Source organism: Orycteropus afer, unplaced genomic scaffold (assembly GCF_000298275.1).
Source record: "Orycteropus afer afer isolate SDZICR_OR568_19922 unplaced genomic scaffold, OryAfe1.0 scaffold00075, whole genome shotgun sequence".
In the NCBI taxonomy this organism is placed as follows: Eukaryota; Metazoa; Chordata; class Mammalia; order Tubulidentata; family Orycteropodidae; genus Orycteropus; species Orycteropus afer.
In genome coordinates this window covers 10765699-10782787 of record NW_006921662.1, presented here as the reverse complement: position 1 = coordinate 10782787, position 17089 = coordinate 10765699, and the positions used below count along the sequence as shown (strand labels likewise).

Below are 17089 nucleotides of genomic sequence, written 5' to 3'. Positions count from 1 at the left end.
CCCATTTAGCTCTGATTCTTTCAAACTCACACTTGGAATGCAGCTTAAGCCAAGGCTTGGAATCTCAACCCAGTTTCCCTCCTTCCAAGTCTAACCATCCTGAGGGAGAATGTGACCTTCTGCCTCCCAGCCCCTAAGGAAGTACTGTAGGCCAGAGCTGCAGTTGTGGAGATGGGCTGGAGAGGGAGTATACTGGGAGCGCCAAAACCACATGTCAGACCATCTGGCATGGCCAGGACATGGGCATGGACCCAGAAGGCAGAATAGTCCAAGAGGGGCAGAGTCTGAAGTGCCCTTTTCTTGGAAAGGCCATCCCCAGCCCTCGACACTGAGTCCTGGTCCCTGGCATAGGTCGAAAGCTAGGACCAGAAGAGAGAGGGTGGAGTCACACTGACCCTGGACTGCCGTCCTCTCTCTCCCCGAGAGTCCCCAGCATGGACAATCTGGGTGCCTTCACAACACTAGGCATCCCCCAGCCAAGTCCACCAGGGACTTATAGAGGACACAGGGTGAGTCTGGGAGTAGTGGGATATTGAGGAGGTGGACGAGAATATTCTGAGATCCAGGGCAACTGGAAAGTCACAGACGAGACTAGGAGCCATGGGAGGAAGGGGAACGAGCAGGAAGGGCCAGGGCCGGCAGAGCCTTGAAGCCCAGAAGGAGGGAGCCGGCCCTGGGGGCCGTGGCTAGTCCCGGAAGGCGGAGAGCATGTGTCCGTAGAGATAGTGAGAGTGAGCTAGGAAAAAGAGAGACAGGCAGAGCGCGATGAGTTGGGAGTCAGTCCCTGGGAGACTACGGTGCAAGCAGTGGCGTGCTTCAAAGCGCAAAGCGCCCAAGAGCCCACGAAGCGGGAAGGGGCAAGCAGGGCCGTCCGCGCGAGCAGCCAGGGCGGCAGTCAATGGCGGGCGTGGGGGAAGCCGCAAGCGGGCCGGCGGGCCGGCCGAACGGGAGGCCCTGTGCGGATAGAGGGCCGGCAGCAGGAGCGCCCAGCGTCCCCAGGCCGGGCCCACTTACCCCGAGCCACGGGCACACCCCGTCAGACCCGGGGCGGGAGGGTGGGGGTTCAGCAGGAGTAGGTCCGAACCGTGGAGGTCTCCAGTCTCTGCGCCCCCGCCGTCCCGGCTGGGAGCAGTCGGCAGCGCGGGAGAACACAAAGCGGCGGGTTAGTGCGCGCACACGCTCGCGGGAGGTCGGGCCCAGCGGCCCCGCCGCGCCACCCAGGCCGCCGTTAGTGGAGCGTCAGCCGGGCGGAATGGGCACAACCAGCCTCCGGCCTCGCTTCAGCGCCAGAGTCGGCCCAGCCCCCGCCCTTTCCAGCTGGATCCCCAGATGCCAGGGCAGCCGTCCAGGTGGCCTCGGCAATGCCCAGGCAGCCTATCACTCACCTTCAGGCATTATCTTCTTTGGCGGGCCCTGAGGCGGCTGCAGAGGCCCCAGAGTGGACACGCGGAACCCGGCGGGGAGAGTCTCCGCGGAGGCGCTGAGCATGCCGCCGTGGTGGTCCCGCGGCCGGAAGCGTTTCCTCCAGGAGGGCGCGCGGCGGAACACCTTGTCGTCCCCCTGCACCGAGGAGATAGAGTACCAAGGGGCAGGATGCAATTTCCACCCTCACTCTGGCTCGTTCCAGTGGTCCCACTCCCATCCTCTGAAAAGAGGAGCAAGGTCACTTCCCCTTTCTAGTCTTCGATTTTTCCGTCTGTAGAATGAAGGGGCTGCAGTGGATGATTCCCAAGGGCTCTTGAGGATCTGAAATCCCCTATCTCCAGGTGGAGTGGGAGTCTCCTCTGGGCGGATCTGTCCACCTCATAATTGAACTCTTCTCACCGCACGCAGCCCTCTCAGATCCGATTTGGGATACCCAATGACCTATCTCCTCAACCTAGGGTATTCCTCCTTTCAGCGTCACTCCATAGGAAGTGGTCCCCAGCCAGATCCTCATAGAGCCTTCTACCTTTCTGGGGCCTCAGTACAGCTGCAGCCCAGTATGCCTGAAGAGTTGCCAGAGGCAGGAAACCTGGGTTCCAACCCTGGCTTTCCCATGTTACCAGTTATCTGACCTTGGACAAGTTAAGAGAATTCTCTGAGCTTTCATTTCCTTATTTGTAAAATACCATAATAACACCAGCTCTACCTATTTCTCGGGCTGCTGGTGAGAGCACCCTGGGACAATGATGGAGCAGGGATATGACCAATCAGAGACAAGTTCATCCCAGGGACACTGCCAGCAGCCCTCTGCCATCTGCCCCTTAACCAGTGTGGCAAGTTCCCCAAATAACCATCTCTGCCAAAGGACACCAGGGCCACACCCCTACAGGACCCCACCCCACGGGTGCATTACCCAATAAGCAAGGTAAGCATGGGCTTACTTGTGCTTACTTACTAATCTGTAGTGAACAATTTCACATGGGTTTCACCGCATCTTTGATACATATTGTTGTTTGTTGTTATGTGCCGTCAAGTCGGCCCCAACTCATAGCGACCCCTCCTTGGGTTTCCGAGGCAGTATCACTGCAGAAGTAGGATTGCCCAACCTTCCTTCCGAGGAGTGGCTGGTGGCTTTGATACATAACACACTCCAAATGTCAGGGTGCCTCTGGGAAGAAAGTTCCCTTCCACAAATTCTGTGTATTCCTAAGTATGCCCTGTCTACTGAAAATATGGAAAATATGGCCTTGGTGATAGAAATAACACTGGAGAGCATATGACAGAATTTTGCAAGACTAATTACTTATTCATTGCAAATACCTTTTTGCAACAACACAAACGGTGGCTATACATGTGGACTTCACCAGATGGAGTACACAGGAATCAGATCAATTACATCTGTGGCAAGAGGCTATGGAGAAGCTCAATATCTTCAGCCAAAACAAGACTAGGAGCTGACTGTGGAATAGACTATCAACTGCTCATATGCAAGTTCAAGTTGAAGTTGAAGACAATTAAAAGAAGCCCACGAGAGCCATAATATGACCTTGATTATATCCCTCCTGAATTTAGAGACCATCTAAAGAATAGATTTGATGTACTGAACTCCAATGACCGAAAACCAGAGGAATTGTGGGATGACATCAAGAACAACATCCATGAAGAAAGCAAAAGATCATTAAAAAGACAGGAAAGGAAGACCAAAATAGATATCGGAAGAGACTCTGAAACTTGCCCTTGAATGGAGAGTAGCTAAAGCAACTGGAAGAAAAGACAAGATAAAAGAGCTGAACAGATTTCAAAAAGCAGCTCAAGAAGACAAAGTCAATTATTATAATTGAAATGTGCAAAGACCTGGAGTTAGAAAACCAAAAGGGAAGAACACACTCGGCATTTCTCAAGCTGAAAAAACTGAAGAAAAAATTTAAGCTTCGAGTTGTAATATTGAAAGATTCTATGGGCAATATATTGAATGATGCACGAAACATCAAAAGAAGATGGAAGGAATACACAGAGTCACTATACCAAAAAGAATCGGTTGATGGTCATCCATTTCAGGAGGTGGCATATGATCAAGAACCAATGATACTGAAGGAAGAAGTCAAAGCTGCACTGAAGAAGGAATTGGCAAAAGACAAGCTCCAGGAATTGATGGAATACCCATTGAGATGTTTCAATAAACAGATGCTGCGCTGGAGGCACTCACTCAGTTATGCCAAGAGATTTGGAAGATAGCTGCCTGGCCAACCGACTGGAAAAGATTCATATTTGTTCCCATTCCAAAGAAAGGTGATCCCACAGAATGTGGACATTATCAAACAATATCATTAATATCACACATAAGTAAAATCTTACTGAAGATAATTCAAAAATGGTTGTAGCAGTATATAGACAGAGAACTCTCAGAAATACCAGCTGGTTTCAAAAGAGGATGTGGAATGAGAGATATCATTGCTGATGACAGGTGGATCTTGGCTGAAAGCAAAGAATACCAGAAAGATGTTTACTTGTCTTTTATTGATTATGCAAAAGCATTCGATTGTGTAGATCATAACAAATTATGGATAACACTGAGAAGAATGGGAATTCCAGAACACTGGTACTCATGAGGAACCTGTACATAGACCAGGAGGCTGTCACTGGAACAGAACAAGGGGATACTGAATGGTTTAAAATCAGGAAGGGAGTGTGTCAGGGTTGTTTGTTTTCACCATACTTACTCAATCTGTATGCTGAGCAAATAATTCGAGAAGTTGGACTGTATAAAGAAGAACATGGCATGAGGATTGGAGGAAGACTCAATAACAACCTGTGATATGCAGACAACACTGTCTTATGCTGAAAATGCAGATGACTGGAAGCACTTACTGATGAAGACTGAAGACTACAGTCTGCTGTATGGATTACACCCCAATATAAAGAAAACAAAAATCCTCACAACTGGACCAATAAGCAGCATCATGATAAATGTGGAAAAGATTGAAGTTGTCAAAGACTTCATATTACTTGGTTCTACAACCAATGGAAGCAGCAGTCAAGACATCAGAAGACATAGTGCATTGGGCAAATCTGCTGCAAAAGACCTCTTTCAAGTGCTGAAGAGCAAAGATGTCTCCTTGAAGACTAAGGTGCACCTAACCCAAGCCATGGTATTTTCAATCGCCTCATATGCATGTGAGAGCTGGACAATGAATAAGGAAGACCGAAGAAAAGTTGATGCTTTTGAGTTGTGGTGTTGGCGAAGAATACTGAAAGTACCATGGACTGCTAAAAGAACAAACAAATCTGTCCTGGAAGAAGTGCAGCCAGAATGCTCCTTGGAAGCGAGAATGGCCAGACTTCGTCTCACCTACTTTGGTCATGTTGTAAGAAGGGACCATTATCTGGAAAAGGATATCATGCTTGGTAAGGTGGAGGGTCGACGAAAGAGGGGAAGGCCCTCAACGAGATGGATTGACACGGTGGCTGCCACAATGTGGTCAAGTATAGGAAGGATCATGAGGCTGGCACATGACTGGGCAGTGTTTCATTTTGTTGTATATAAGGTTGCTATGAGTCATAGGGGAGCTCTGGTAGTATAGTGCCTAAGGAACTTGACTGCTAACCAGAGGCTGGCGGTTCAAATCCACCAGCCACTCCTTGGAAGGAAGGTTGGGCAATCTACTTCCATAGTGATACTGCTTCAGCAACCCAAGGAGGGGTCGCTATGAGTCAGGTCCGACTCATAACACATAACAACAACAACAACAACATGAGTCACAGACGACTCAGCAACACCTAACAACAACAACACTGAGGCAGAGCAATCATTCTACACAGATAAGTTTTTGCCATGTTAAAACCAATTAAGGACAAGTAAATAACAACAACAACAACAACATGAGTCACAGACGACTCAGCAACACCTAACAACAACAACACTGAGGCAGAGCAATCATTCTACACAGATAAGTTTTTGCCATGTTAAAACCAATTAAGGACAAGTAAATAACAACAACAACAACAACAGGTAACACTAATGGTGACATAAAGGAATGCCCAAAAGTCTATACAGAGGTGATGGTGGGAGCAGGACTGTGGAGACAGGGAAGCTGACAGAAAATGGGGATCAGAAACAATGATCTATTGAAGTTGAAGAAACTAAAAATAAAGAGTCTGAGCTCTTTTAAGTTGTTTGAAGCCAAGTCAGCAAAAGCTGGCCTGACAACCAAGGGGAGACAATGTTGGCAGTAGCCATGTGAGTAGGGAGGAGGAAGAAAAGAGGAGGCAGGGCAAGGAGGGGGTACATCGGCTGGAAACAGCAGTGAGTTTGGGCAGACATCTGTAAGGGGAACATGATGGCTCAAGGGGTCAGTTTGTGCCCAGACATAAGCCAACCTAAACTCCAAGGGAAGGCCTGACAAAATGAAATGGCAGAGACTTTCTTTCTTTAGTGGCTGAGGGAAAAAAAAATAAAAAAGCTTTAACTTGATGTGAAGGTAGAAGCAAGAGTGAAACGATAGAAAAACCTGGAAGATCATAAAATCTTGAGCCACATGTTTTGCTGTGTCCAACTGCATTGAGAAGCAATGTAATTTAACGACCACAGCACAGCTTTTCCCTCAAACAAACAAAACTATAGGATGGCTTGGAGTCCTAATTGCAAGCTGGAGATAGGCTGAACTGATAACACTGAAGAGCTGGGGTCTGAGAGATAAATAAAAGGGTATAAGCCCACAGATAAGGCCTTTAGGGGAATTCTCTGATGCTTTATGATCAGAAGGGTGGGACACAGATGTGGGAGATACTACAATATAACATACAAGAGCTGTTATGGATTGAATTGTGTCTTAACCCTTCTAACTGTGATTATAATGTTGTTGTTGTTATGTGCCCTCGAGTCAGATCGACTCATAGCGACCCCTCCTTGGGCTTCCAAGGCAGTATAACTATGGAAGTAGATTGCCCCATCTTCCTTCAGAGGAGTGGCTGGTGGGTTTGAACCGCCAGCCTTCTGGTTAGCAGTCAAGTGCCTGAGGCACTATGCTACCAGAGCTCATTTGGAAATGGATGTTCTTTGTTAGGTTAATGAGGCAGTATTAGTGTAGTGTGTGTCTTGAGTCAGTCTCTTTTGAAATATGAAAGGAGCAGATTAAGAAAGCAGGGATGGGGGAAGACAGATGTTATGCCACAGCCAGATCACCAAGGAGCCAAGCAACAGAAGCTGAAAAGAGACAAGCACCTTCCCCCAGAACAGAAAGAGAGACAAAGACCTTCCCCTAGAGACAGCACCCCAAATTCAGACTTCTAGCTTCCTGAACTGTGAGAAAATCAATTTCTGCTCCTTAAAGCCACCTATTTGTGATATTTCTGTTACAGCACCACTGGATAACCAAGACAGGAGCCTCAGCTTTTGTACACGGAAAGAGTTTCATAGAGATTTCTACACAGTCCATTGCTGCCCAAAGACCCACTAGGCCTTGCCCTATCTTCCCAACTCCCTAACATCACTGCCATCCCCTCTAGCTCTCCTCCTTAAGGCCTCCCCTGGGTCACCAGTGCAGGGAAAGCAGAACTCACAAACTTTAATCCTACCATGACCATATCCCCAATGTCCCTTATTCAGAGCAAGGTACTCACATCATCCAGCTTCCGGTCTGTGCCCAAGGCCAACAGGTTGTTGAACTCTCTTTCCATCACCTGGCGTGCCTGCAGCCATAGGGCGAGAGAGGGAAAGGTAGGAAGGGCTACAGTTTATGACCTCTATGCCACTGGTCACCTATTTCCTTGGGCACCAAGGGCAGAGATGGGGGGTTTCAGTGCATTTAGCCCATTAGGGAGAAGTACCTGGAACATTTACACCCCTTCCTAAGACTATCTTTCAATCAAACCTCAGTGGCCTCTTACAAGTGAAACAGTAAATCTTAGGATTCTTTCACACAGTACAACTAGCAAAATATACTTTTTAAAAAAGTAGGATTAAAGAATGTAAGTGAGGTTTTTCCTACTGAGAAAAAACACATTTTGTCTCTAGGCAAAAATCATGCCTTACTACCTCTGTTTGTTAAAGCTATCCACTTGTGGTATTTTCTTCCAGCAGCACTATAAATAACTAAGACAGAATTTGGTACCGGAAGAGTGGAGTGCTGTTCTAACAGATAAATAAAATGTAGAAGAGGTTTTGGAATTGGCTAAGGGGGAGCTCTGGTGGCATAGTGCCTATGGCACTTGACTGCTAACCAGAAGGCTGGCGGTTCAAACCCACCAGCCACTCCTTGGAAGGAAGATGGGGCAATCTACTTCCGTAGTGATACTGCCTCAGAAACCCAAGGAGGGGTCGCTATGGGTCGGGTCCGACTTGATGGTACATAACAACAACAACAACAACAATGGGTAAAGTCTGGAAAGGTTTTAAGGTTGGGCAATCCTACTTCCGTAGTGATAACTGCCTTGGAAACCCAAGGAGGGGTCGCTAGGAGTCGGGGCCAACTCTATGGCAAATAACAACAACAACAACAACAATATTTAGTAAAAGCTAAATTGCCTTAAGATACTGTTGGTGGGATTATGGATATCAAAGGCAATTCTGGTAAGGGCTCAAAAGGAAGTGAAGAGAATCATAACACTGGAGAAGGTACAGATGGTAAGAAGCAGCGGCATCAGAACCAGGAAAGCGGCACAAGATGGCAAGGGAGCCAACGCATGGAAGGAAAGAGCTAGGTGCCTTCAGGCAAGAGGCTTCTGGTGAACAAAACTCAAAATCATAAAAATGACCAGGTTTGCTGCTCTGATAGAGCCTGATGAAACTCCTGAGACTATGACCCCTGGTTGTCCCTCAGATCTGGAATTGAACTCACTCCTGTGGATTCTAGCCAAACAATAAATCAAACCAAAACCCAAAGTCACTGCCGTCCAGTCAGATCCAACTCATAGCCACCCCTCCTTGGGTTTCCAAGGCAGCATCACTACGGAATTGCCCAGCCTTCCTTCCAAGGAGTGGCTGGTGGGTTTGAACTGCCAGCCTCCTGGTTAGCAGTCAAGTGCCTTAGGCACTATGCCACCAGAGCTCCCTAGGCATATATGATGAACATTTATATCAGGTAGATACATTCTTTAGAATGATTGATCAGTCATCAGAGAACAGAAGGGCAAGAATACTTAGGAAAGAAGGACACAGGAGAGAGGTAATTACGGGAAGAGAGTTGTACATTGTGCGGAAATACGGTCAGTGTCCTGAAACAAAATGTGTATGAACTGCTGTATGGAAAATGAATTTCCTCTGTAAACTTTCACCCAAATCACAATAATTTTTTTTTTTTAAATAAAAGGTTTTCTGGTGGGATGGGGTACCTCTGAGCACTTTTCAAGCGAACTAGGTTTGCCAACCCATGGAGCAAGAGAGCTGAGTACCTTCAGGCTGAGGCGGTGGAATGGTGTACCTCTGGGTACTTATCGATAGAGCTAAAGAGCTTTATAACACTTGCCCAAGCAGGGCAGAAGCCAGGCCAGCCCAAGAAGCTGAGGGGCCAATGAACCAGACGGCAGAAGAAGCTGAAGAGACAAGGAATATAGGAAGCACAGCTGCCTGAGTCTTACAAGGTAGGGCTATGACCGCTGGGGTTTCAAAACATGGAGGTACAGCCTGCTAGGTCTCAAAGGGTAGGGCTATGCCCTCCTAGGTTTCAAAGAGTCAGATCTTCAGCACCTCAGTTCCAGGTGTGGGGCTGCCATTCATGAGTGCTAGGGTGATAGGGCCACAGATGCTGCCCAGAGTTAAGGGGGTGGGGCTGCCATGTCCAAAGGGCAGAAAAACAGGGGCCTGCTGGGGCTGAGGGGGTGGGGTCACCATTCAGTTGGACTAGGAGAATGAGACTGCCCCAAGCCGAGGGAGCAGAGTTGCCATCCCAGTGGGCCTGAAAGGTGAAACTAAAGCCCAGGTGGCGGGGTCTTTCCCCAGAATCCAGAGAGCATGGCCAACACCCAGAATCTGGAGGGCAGGGCCATTACCTAGAGAGTTTCAGAAAGCAGAGGATTATTTTCAAGACTTGAAAGCTAGCATAAATTGCTCTGCTGAGTTTTTGACTTGCTAAGGTTGGGCAATCTACTTCTGTAGTGATACTGCCTTGGCAACCCAAGGAGGGGTCACTATGAGTCGGGTCCGACTTGATGGCACATAACAGTAACAACATAGTGCCTGTTGTCCCTTCTTTTCCTCCAATTTCTCTCATTTGCAATGGAAATATTTACCTTGTGCCTGTTCTACCATTGTCCTTTGGAAGCAGGTAACTTGTAATCTAGATTCACAAATGAAGAGGAATTTTACTCCAGGATGGAATTTGGACTTGGAATTGATTTAAGACTTTTGGGATGGTATGATGGGGTGAAAGTGTTTGGCATGTGGCAAGGACGTGAATTTTTGGAGGCCAAAGGATAGAAGAATATCATGGATTAAAGTGTGCCCCCCTCCAAAAAAAATATGTGTCAGCTTGGCTGGGCCATGATTCTCTGTGGTTTGGGAGTTAGGTATGATGTAATCATCCCCCATTACGTGATCAGCCAATTAGCTGTAAGGGATTAGGTGGGAAAAAACACCCTTACTCAGGTTACAGCCCTGATCTGATCTAAGAGTGTTTCCCTGGAGTGTGCCCTGCGTCCCTTTTTACCTAGTGAGGGATAAAAGGACAGAGAACTGAGCAGAGAGGAAGGGACCTGACTATTACCAAGAAAGAAGAGCAGGGAGCAGAGCTTCTCCTTTGAACCCAGGGTCACTGTGCTAGGAACTTCCTAGACCCGGGGGAAGACTGATACCAAAACACATGCAGATCTTCAAGGAACACCAGCCCACAAGGGTTGAAAGGAGACAAGGACCTTCCCCCAGAGCCAACAGAAAGCTTCCTCTTGAGCTGGCAACCTGAATTTAGACTTCCAGCCTCCTAAAATGTGAAAGAATAAATTTATGTTGTTAAACAAGGAGCGGCTGGTGGGTTTGAACCGCCAGCCTTCTAGTTAGCAGTCAAATGCCTTAGGCACTACACTTATTTGGATTAAATAAATAGATTTGTTAAGATTCTACCTCAAAAGCTTAAATTTGGAAGACTGTAGTAAGAGATACTGGTGACTCGTGGGTTGGGTGGTGCATTAAGACCCAAAGATTCCCAAGTGTTTAACTCATTCTGAGTTTTGGGAAATGCTAGAAACGGGAAAGTTTTCAAAACTGGCAACAGATATTTTTAATAAAGGGTTTCATATTGGGTCGGCCATTGCTTCCCTCAATAGCTAAGTAAATGAATGGGTCAGGAAAATAAGAAAGGGTAGAAAGCAACAGAGACATGTCCCTGCTATTGTTGACAGATTTACTGGTATCCACAAAACTGAATGCATTCAGAGATAGGAAACAAAAGAGAAAAGCCCATTTCTGGGTAGAGGATATGAACCACAGGGCTCCATAAGGGCAGTCTTTGTCAGTAGTAGGAACATCTTACTACATTTTTATAAACAATCTGAGAAGGGAAACATAGTTAAGTTTTCAAGTATCCAGATGATACTTCCTCTGGGTAGTGGAAAGTAAAGATCACAGGTATGAACTTCAGAAACATCTCCCAAAGCTGTGAGTGAGCAGGAAGGCAACACATGAGGTTCAATATGGGGAAGTGAAGAGAAACTGTATGTAGGGAAAATCTAAACTCCTCTGGGGAAGTGAAGAGAAACTGCATGTAGGGAAAATCTAAACTCCTCTTAGAGAACAAGACAATCTGTGTTATCAGTTGGGGGATGGCCACTGCAAGAAACCCTAGGGGACACATGGCCCTGTGTGCTGCATCACTCCAAAAGGCCAACATGGTGCCCAGTATTACAGACAACACGACCTTGCCCTCACACAAGCCAAAACGCATCTGCTCCCAGAATAGCCTGTGCAGTTCTGGTGGCTGAATTTCAAAAGAAACCTGACAGCTGCAAACAGTCCAGACAAGGGCAGCTAAAATGATCAGGGGACGGAGGCAAGTCTATATGAGGAAAGGCTAAAGGAATTAAGACTACTCTGTCTGGAGAGATCAAGCAAGGCTGGGCCTCAGAGGCAACACAGTGAGTTTATGAAATCACAAAAGGTGAGAACTGGTCAAATACAAACACCCCTACTAGGCAGTTCCCTAGGAGGAGCCAGGACAAATAAAATCAGGAAGTACTTTACACAAGAGGTAGTATACTTCTAGAATCCATTAACCACAGGAAGTCAGAAAGGCCAAAAATATAATTAGGTTCAAGAGAATTTAGATCTATTCCCAGATGACAGCTCTGTAATAATTATGAATGTAATTTAGGGAGATGTCGAATTTTCTGACTGTTGACAAGGAGACAAAGCCCTGGGGTGGCTAGCCCTGGGCTGTTGTTTGGTATACTTAGCTTTCTTTTACCTGGAGACCAGAAGCAGGTCTCCAGGGTAGGAGACAAGGAGATAGGGGATCTCTGATGCGCCAGGGCTTGTTCTCCTCCAAGAAAGGTCAGAAAAGCAGGCTGAGGTAAAGGTAAGGACAGCTGCCAAGGTGGGGTGAGCAAGAGATGGCGTACCCACAGCAGCCTAGGACTGAATATTGTATGGGCATACTATGCCCAGGCCTGTGCTAGAAGTGCTCTGTGTATTAGAATCCTTCTTTAGGGGGCTTGGCTATGCATAGGGACCACTTGAGGTTTGAGGATATTGTGATCCCCTCTGGAATAGCCCCTAGAATGCCCCCACAAATCCCTAAGCCTTGGGGGAGAGGGGAGGAAGGGAAGAAAAAGAAGAGGGAAAGAGAGGATTGACTGACTGATTACAAGGTGGCCCACCTGGGTGTTCTGTGTGGGGATCTGGAGGACCAGAGCCAGCGTGTTATGGTCGAAGTTCTCATCCAGAGCCAGCAGGGCACCATGCACACCACTCTCATGCAGGTTTCCTGCATAGTCCCGAAGCCCAATAGACTGGACCCAATGTACCACCTGGTCATTGGTCCAGACCAGCACATCTTGAGGGTGAGAAAAGAAAGAAAGCAAAACAAGACAGATTGGCCAAGGCCCCTCTACAGACAGACATCCAGAGCCCCAGTCCACCCTGCTCTCTGGTTCCCACACGTTCTTTCTGTCTTCTGTGGCACCTGGGCTCCTGGAACAGCAACCCCATCTTACTCTATCCCTGGCAGCTTGTGGCCTCTGGATTTCACACCAGAGCCCAGGCATGGGTCATCTCCATGTCCCTAGGCTGGGATGGGCCTCTTTTTGTTTTTTCTGCTCCTCAGAAGGAAGGTTGGGCAATCTACTTCCATAGAGATACTGCCTTGGAAACCCAAGGAGGGGTCACTATGAGTCAGGTCCGACTTGACGGCACTTAACAACAACAGTCTCTTACTAAGATTTGCCTCTCTTTCCTGTCCAACCCAAGTTCTGTGAGCACCTTTCACACAGTCTGTGAAAAGTTGGGTGACACCCATTGCACTTGTTCAATTGATGGCCATTGTCTGGTATGCAGGAAAGGGGAGGGGTGTTACAGTTGACTGGGCAGGGGCTGTTTCTAGAGAACTATCAAATGGTAGCATTTCAGGGGCTGTTGATAGAGAACTATCAAATGGTAGCATCCTCTGGGTAAACTGGAGCTCCTTAAGGCTGAGATAGTATTCTCCCTCTAAGACTTAAAAGCTTTCCTGAGGCACAGAACACCTTCTCTCTGCTCAGCCCAAAGCAGGGGTCAGTGGGCAGGCCCTGCTTCCCAAGACTGCTCCACATCCTTTCCAAGGAAGCCCTGCAGAGCCTGGGCAGCTTACCCTTGATCTCATGCTGGCTCTCCTCCCGCCTCTTCTCCAGCTCTTTCCGGTCATAGTTCAGCCTCTTCAGGCACATGATGCCATACTGAAGACTGGTTCTGCAGGCACACAGCATCCCTGAGCCTGAGCCTCAGCCAGACACATTCCCACCACACCTGCCCCCATGCCCAGCACTGGCCACAGCCCGCCAAGACTGTTCTTCCAGGACAAAGAGCACCTGTAGGCATTCAGGTGCCTCCTTCCCTGGGGCTTGTGCTAGATCTACCCCAAGGCTACTTCCTTCTCTACCTACCCACATCCTCCCTCTTAGCCAGGGATGGGCCTGAGTAATTGAGGAAATGTTTTTGAATGAAATCAACATGCCCGTGTTTCACCAGACACTGTGCTGGTCACTAAAACAAAGTCCTCTACCTCCTGCAAGATCCTTACCTCCTCCAAGCAAAGGAAAAGCAGAACAGGATACTCTTTTGTATCCCCATTTCACTCAGAGCCCTTACAATGGCCTGCAAAGGTGGTCCATGATCTGCCTCCTTACCTGTCTCACTTTCCTGCTGATTACTCTTTTCTCTGCTCCAGCAACACTGACACCCTTGCTGTTCCTCCAACACAATGTGCATACCCAGTATGCATGCTTCAGGCCTTTGCACAGGCTCTTCTGTCTGGAGCACTCTCCCCATAGTGTGGTGCATGGCTCATGCCCTCAATCCTTTTAAATGTTTGCTCAAATGGTACCTTCTCCATCCAGCTCAAATGTCACCTTGTCCATCTGATTTAAAACTACAATATCATGCTCACCACCCCCAGTCAATATCACCACTCTCAATATCCATTGTTGTTGTTCTTAGGTGCCATCAGCCCAGTCCTGTGCCATCCTCACAATCCTTGCTATGTTTGAGCCCATTGTTGCAGCCACTGTGTCAGTCCATCTCATTAAGGGTCTTCCTCTTTTTCGCTGACCCTCTGCTTTACCAAGCAGGATATCCTTCTCCAGAGACTGATCCCTTCTGACCACATGTCCAAAGTATATGAGACGAAGTCTCACCATCCTCATTCCTAAGGAGCATTCCAGCTGTACTTCTTCCAAGAGAGATCTGTTCACTCCTCTAACAGTCCATGATATATTCAATATTATTTGCTAAAACCATAATTCAAATGCATCAATTCTTCCCAGGTCTTTCTTATTCATTGCATGCATATGAGATGGTTGAAAATACCATGGCTTGGGTCAGGTGTACCTTAGTCCTCAAAGTGGTATCTTTGATTTTTAGCACTTTAAAGAGGTCTTTAGCAGCATAGTTGCCCAATACAGTATGTCATTTGATTTCTTCACTAATGCTTCCATGAGTGTTGACTGTGGATCCAAATAAAATTAAATCCTTGACAATTTCAACCTTTTCTCCATTAATCAACATGTTGCTTATTTGTCCAGTTGTGAGGATTTTTTTCCCTTTATATTGAAGTGTAATCCATAATGAAGGTGGTAGTCTTTGATCTTCATCAGTAAGTGCTTCAAGTCATCTTCACTTTCAGCAATCAAAGTCATATCATCTGCATATCACAGATTGTTAATGAGTCTACCTCCAATCCTGATGCTGCATTTTTCTTCATATAGTCCAACTTCTTGGATTATTTGCTCAGCATACAGATTGAATAAATATGGTGAAAGGATATGACCCAAACACCCATCTGTCTTTCCTGATTCTAAACCATTAGTATCCCCCTGTTCTATAGGAACAACTGCCTCTTGGACTACGAGCACAATTAAGTGTTCTGGAATTCCCATTCTTCACAATATTACCTGTAATTTATTATGATTCACCCAGTCAAATGCCTCTGCATAATCAATAAAACACAGGTAAACATCTTTCTGGTATTTGCTGCTTTCAGCCAAGATCCACCTGAGATGAGCAATGATAGCCCTCATTCTACATTCTCTTCTGAATCCAGCTTGCATTTCTGGCTTCCTGTTGAGGTGCTCCTGCATCCATTTTTTAAATTATTTTCAGCAAAATTTTACTTGCATGCAATAGTAATTATATTGTTTGATAATTCCCACATTCTGTGGATCACCTTTCTTTGGAACAGGCACAGATATGGATCATTTCCAGTCAGTTTGCCAGGTAGCTGTCTTCCAAATTTCTTGGCATAAGCAAGTGAGGGTTTCCAGCATTGCATCAGTTTATTAAGGCATTTCAGTGGGTATTTTGTCAATTCCTGGAGCCTTGTTTTTTGCCAATGCCTTCAGTACAGCTTGGACTTCTTCCTTCAATACCATATGTTCTTGATCATATGCCACCTAAAATGGCTGAACATCAACCAATTATTTCTGGTTCAGTGACTCTGTGTATTCCTTTCATCTTCTTATGATGCTTCCTGCATCATTCAATATTTTGCCCATAGAATCTTTCAGTATTGCAACTCGTGGCTTGAACTTTTCCTTCAGTTCCTCTAGCTTGAGAAATGCTAAGTGCGTCTATTTTGGTCCTCTAGTGCTGCTCTAACAGAAAATACCACAAATGGGATGGCTTTAACAAACAAGGATTTACTCTCTTACAGTTTAGGAGGCTAGAAGTCCGAGTTCAAAGTGCCACTTCTAGAAGCTGGGTGAAAATCCCTCAACCTTGGGCTTCAGCTCTGCTTCTTGCTCCTGGCCCACTGAAGCTTGAGGATTCTCTTAACTCAGATAGCTGCTGGCTGCTGAGGCTGACAAACCTGATGTTGACAAGTCAAACAGCACAGTCCCAATATTATCTAACACTAGCTCAAGTCCAGAGACAGGCCCAACATCAGCAGACAACATGGCAAGCCACTAAGATGAAGACTCAACTATGTGCAGGGTCCAAGAATGCCAAAAAGCTGCAGAGACCTTTCTCATTGTTTCTTCTTATATACTGCAAGCAGACCACATTCCTAAGGTGGCTACTCAGCTGCTCCAGTATATTCCATCATGGAGTTGATTACCAGCCTCATCACGGAGAATAACTACATCCAGCTACCCAGCCACTCAAAACCAGGTCCACCCACGTTGACACATAACTTAACTATGACAGCGTTCTTCCCTTTGGTTTTCTAGCTCCATGCCTTTGCACATTTCCTTGTAATACTTTGTCTTCTCAAGCCACCCTCTGAAGTATTCAGTTCTTTTACTTCAACATTTCTTCTATTCACTTTAGCTACTCTATGTTCAAAAGAAAGTTTCAGAATCTTTTCTAACATCCATTGTGGTCTTTTTTTCCTTTCCTGTCCTTTTAATGACCTTTTCCTTTCTTCATGAATGATGTCCTTTATGTCATCCCACAACTCATCCAGTCTTCAGTTATTAGTGTTCAATGTGTCAAATCTATTCTTGAAATGGTCTCTAAATTCAGGTGGGTTATAATTAAAGTCATGTTTTGGCTCTTGTGGACGTGTTTTAATTTTCTTCAGCTTCAATTTGCACTTGTGTATGAGCAACTGATGGTCTTTTCTGGTTGATGACATTGAGCTTCTCCATTGTCTCTTTCCATTGTATCTTTCCACAAATGCAGTTGATTTGATTCCTGTGTGTTCCATCTGGCAAGGTCCATGTCTATGTTTATGTTATTGAAAATAGGTATTAACAATGAATAAATCATTGGTCTTATAAATTTCTATCACACAATATCTGGTGTCATTTCTATCACCAAGGCCATATTTTTCAACTACGTGGTTTCTAATTTTCTCATTCCAATCACCAATAATTATCATTGATTACATGTTTGATCAATTTTAGACTGCAGAAGTTGGTAAAAATCTTCAATGTTTTCATCTTTTGCATTAGTGGTTGATGCATAAATTTGATTAAGAGTTGGGCCTAATTTTTCCCAGCAATTATACACACACATACACACACACACATATATATGTGTGTGTGT

General features: G+C 46.2%; 1 protein-coding gene across 1 annotated transcript in view; it reads right to left on the bottom strand.

Moving 5' to 3' along the window:
- Positions 1–686: 686 nt before the first annotated feature.
- PPFIA4 (PTPRF interacting protein alpha 4) overlaps positions 687–17089 on the bottom strand; it is a 50623-nt gene continuing 34220 nt past the window's right edge. The window contains exons 25-29 of the mRNA XM_042780978.1: positions 13197–13294; positions 12229–12404; positions 7045–7113; positions 1386–1560; positions 687–736 (exon numbers count right to left, since the gene is read on the bottom strand). Of these exons, the coding sequence (XP_042636912.1) occupies positions 687–736; positions 1386–1560; positions 7045–7113; positions 12229–12404; positions 13197–13294 (568 nt within the window). The remainder of the gene's footprint in view (positions 737–1385; positions 1561–7044; positions 7114–12228; positions 12405–13196; positions 13295–17089) is intronic.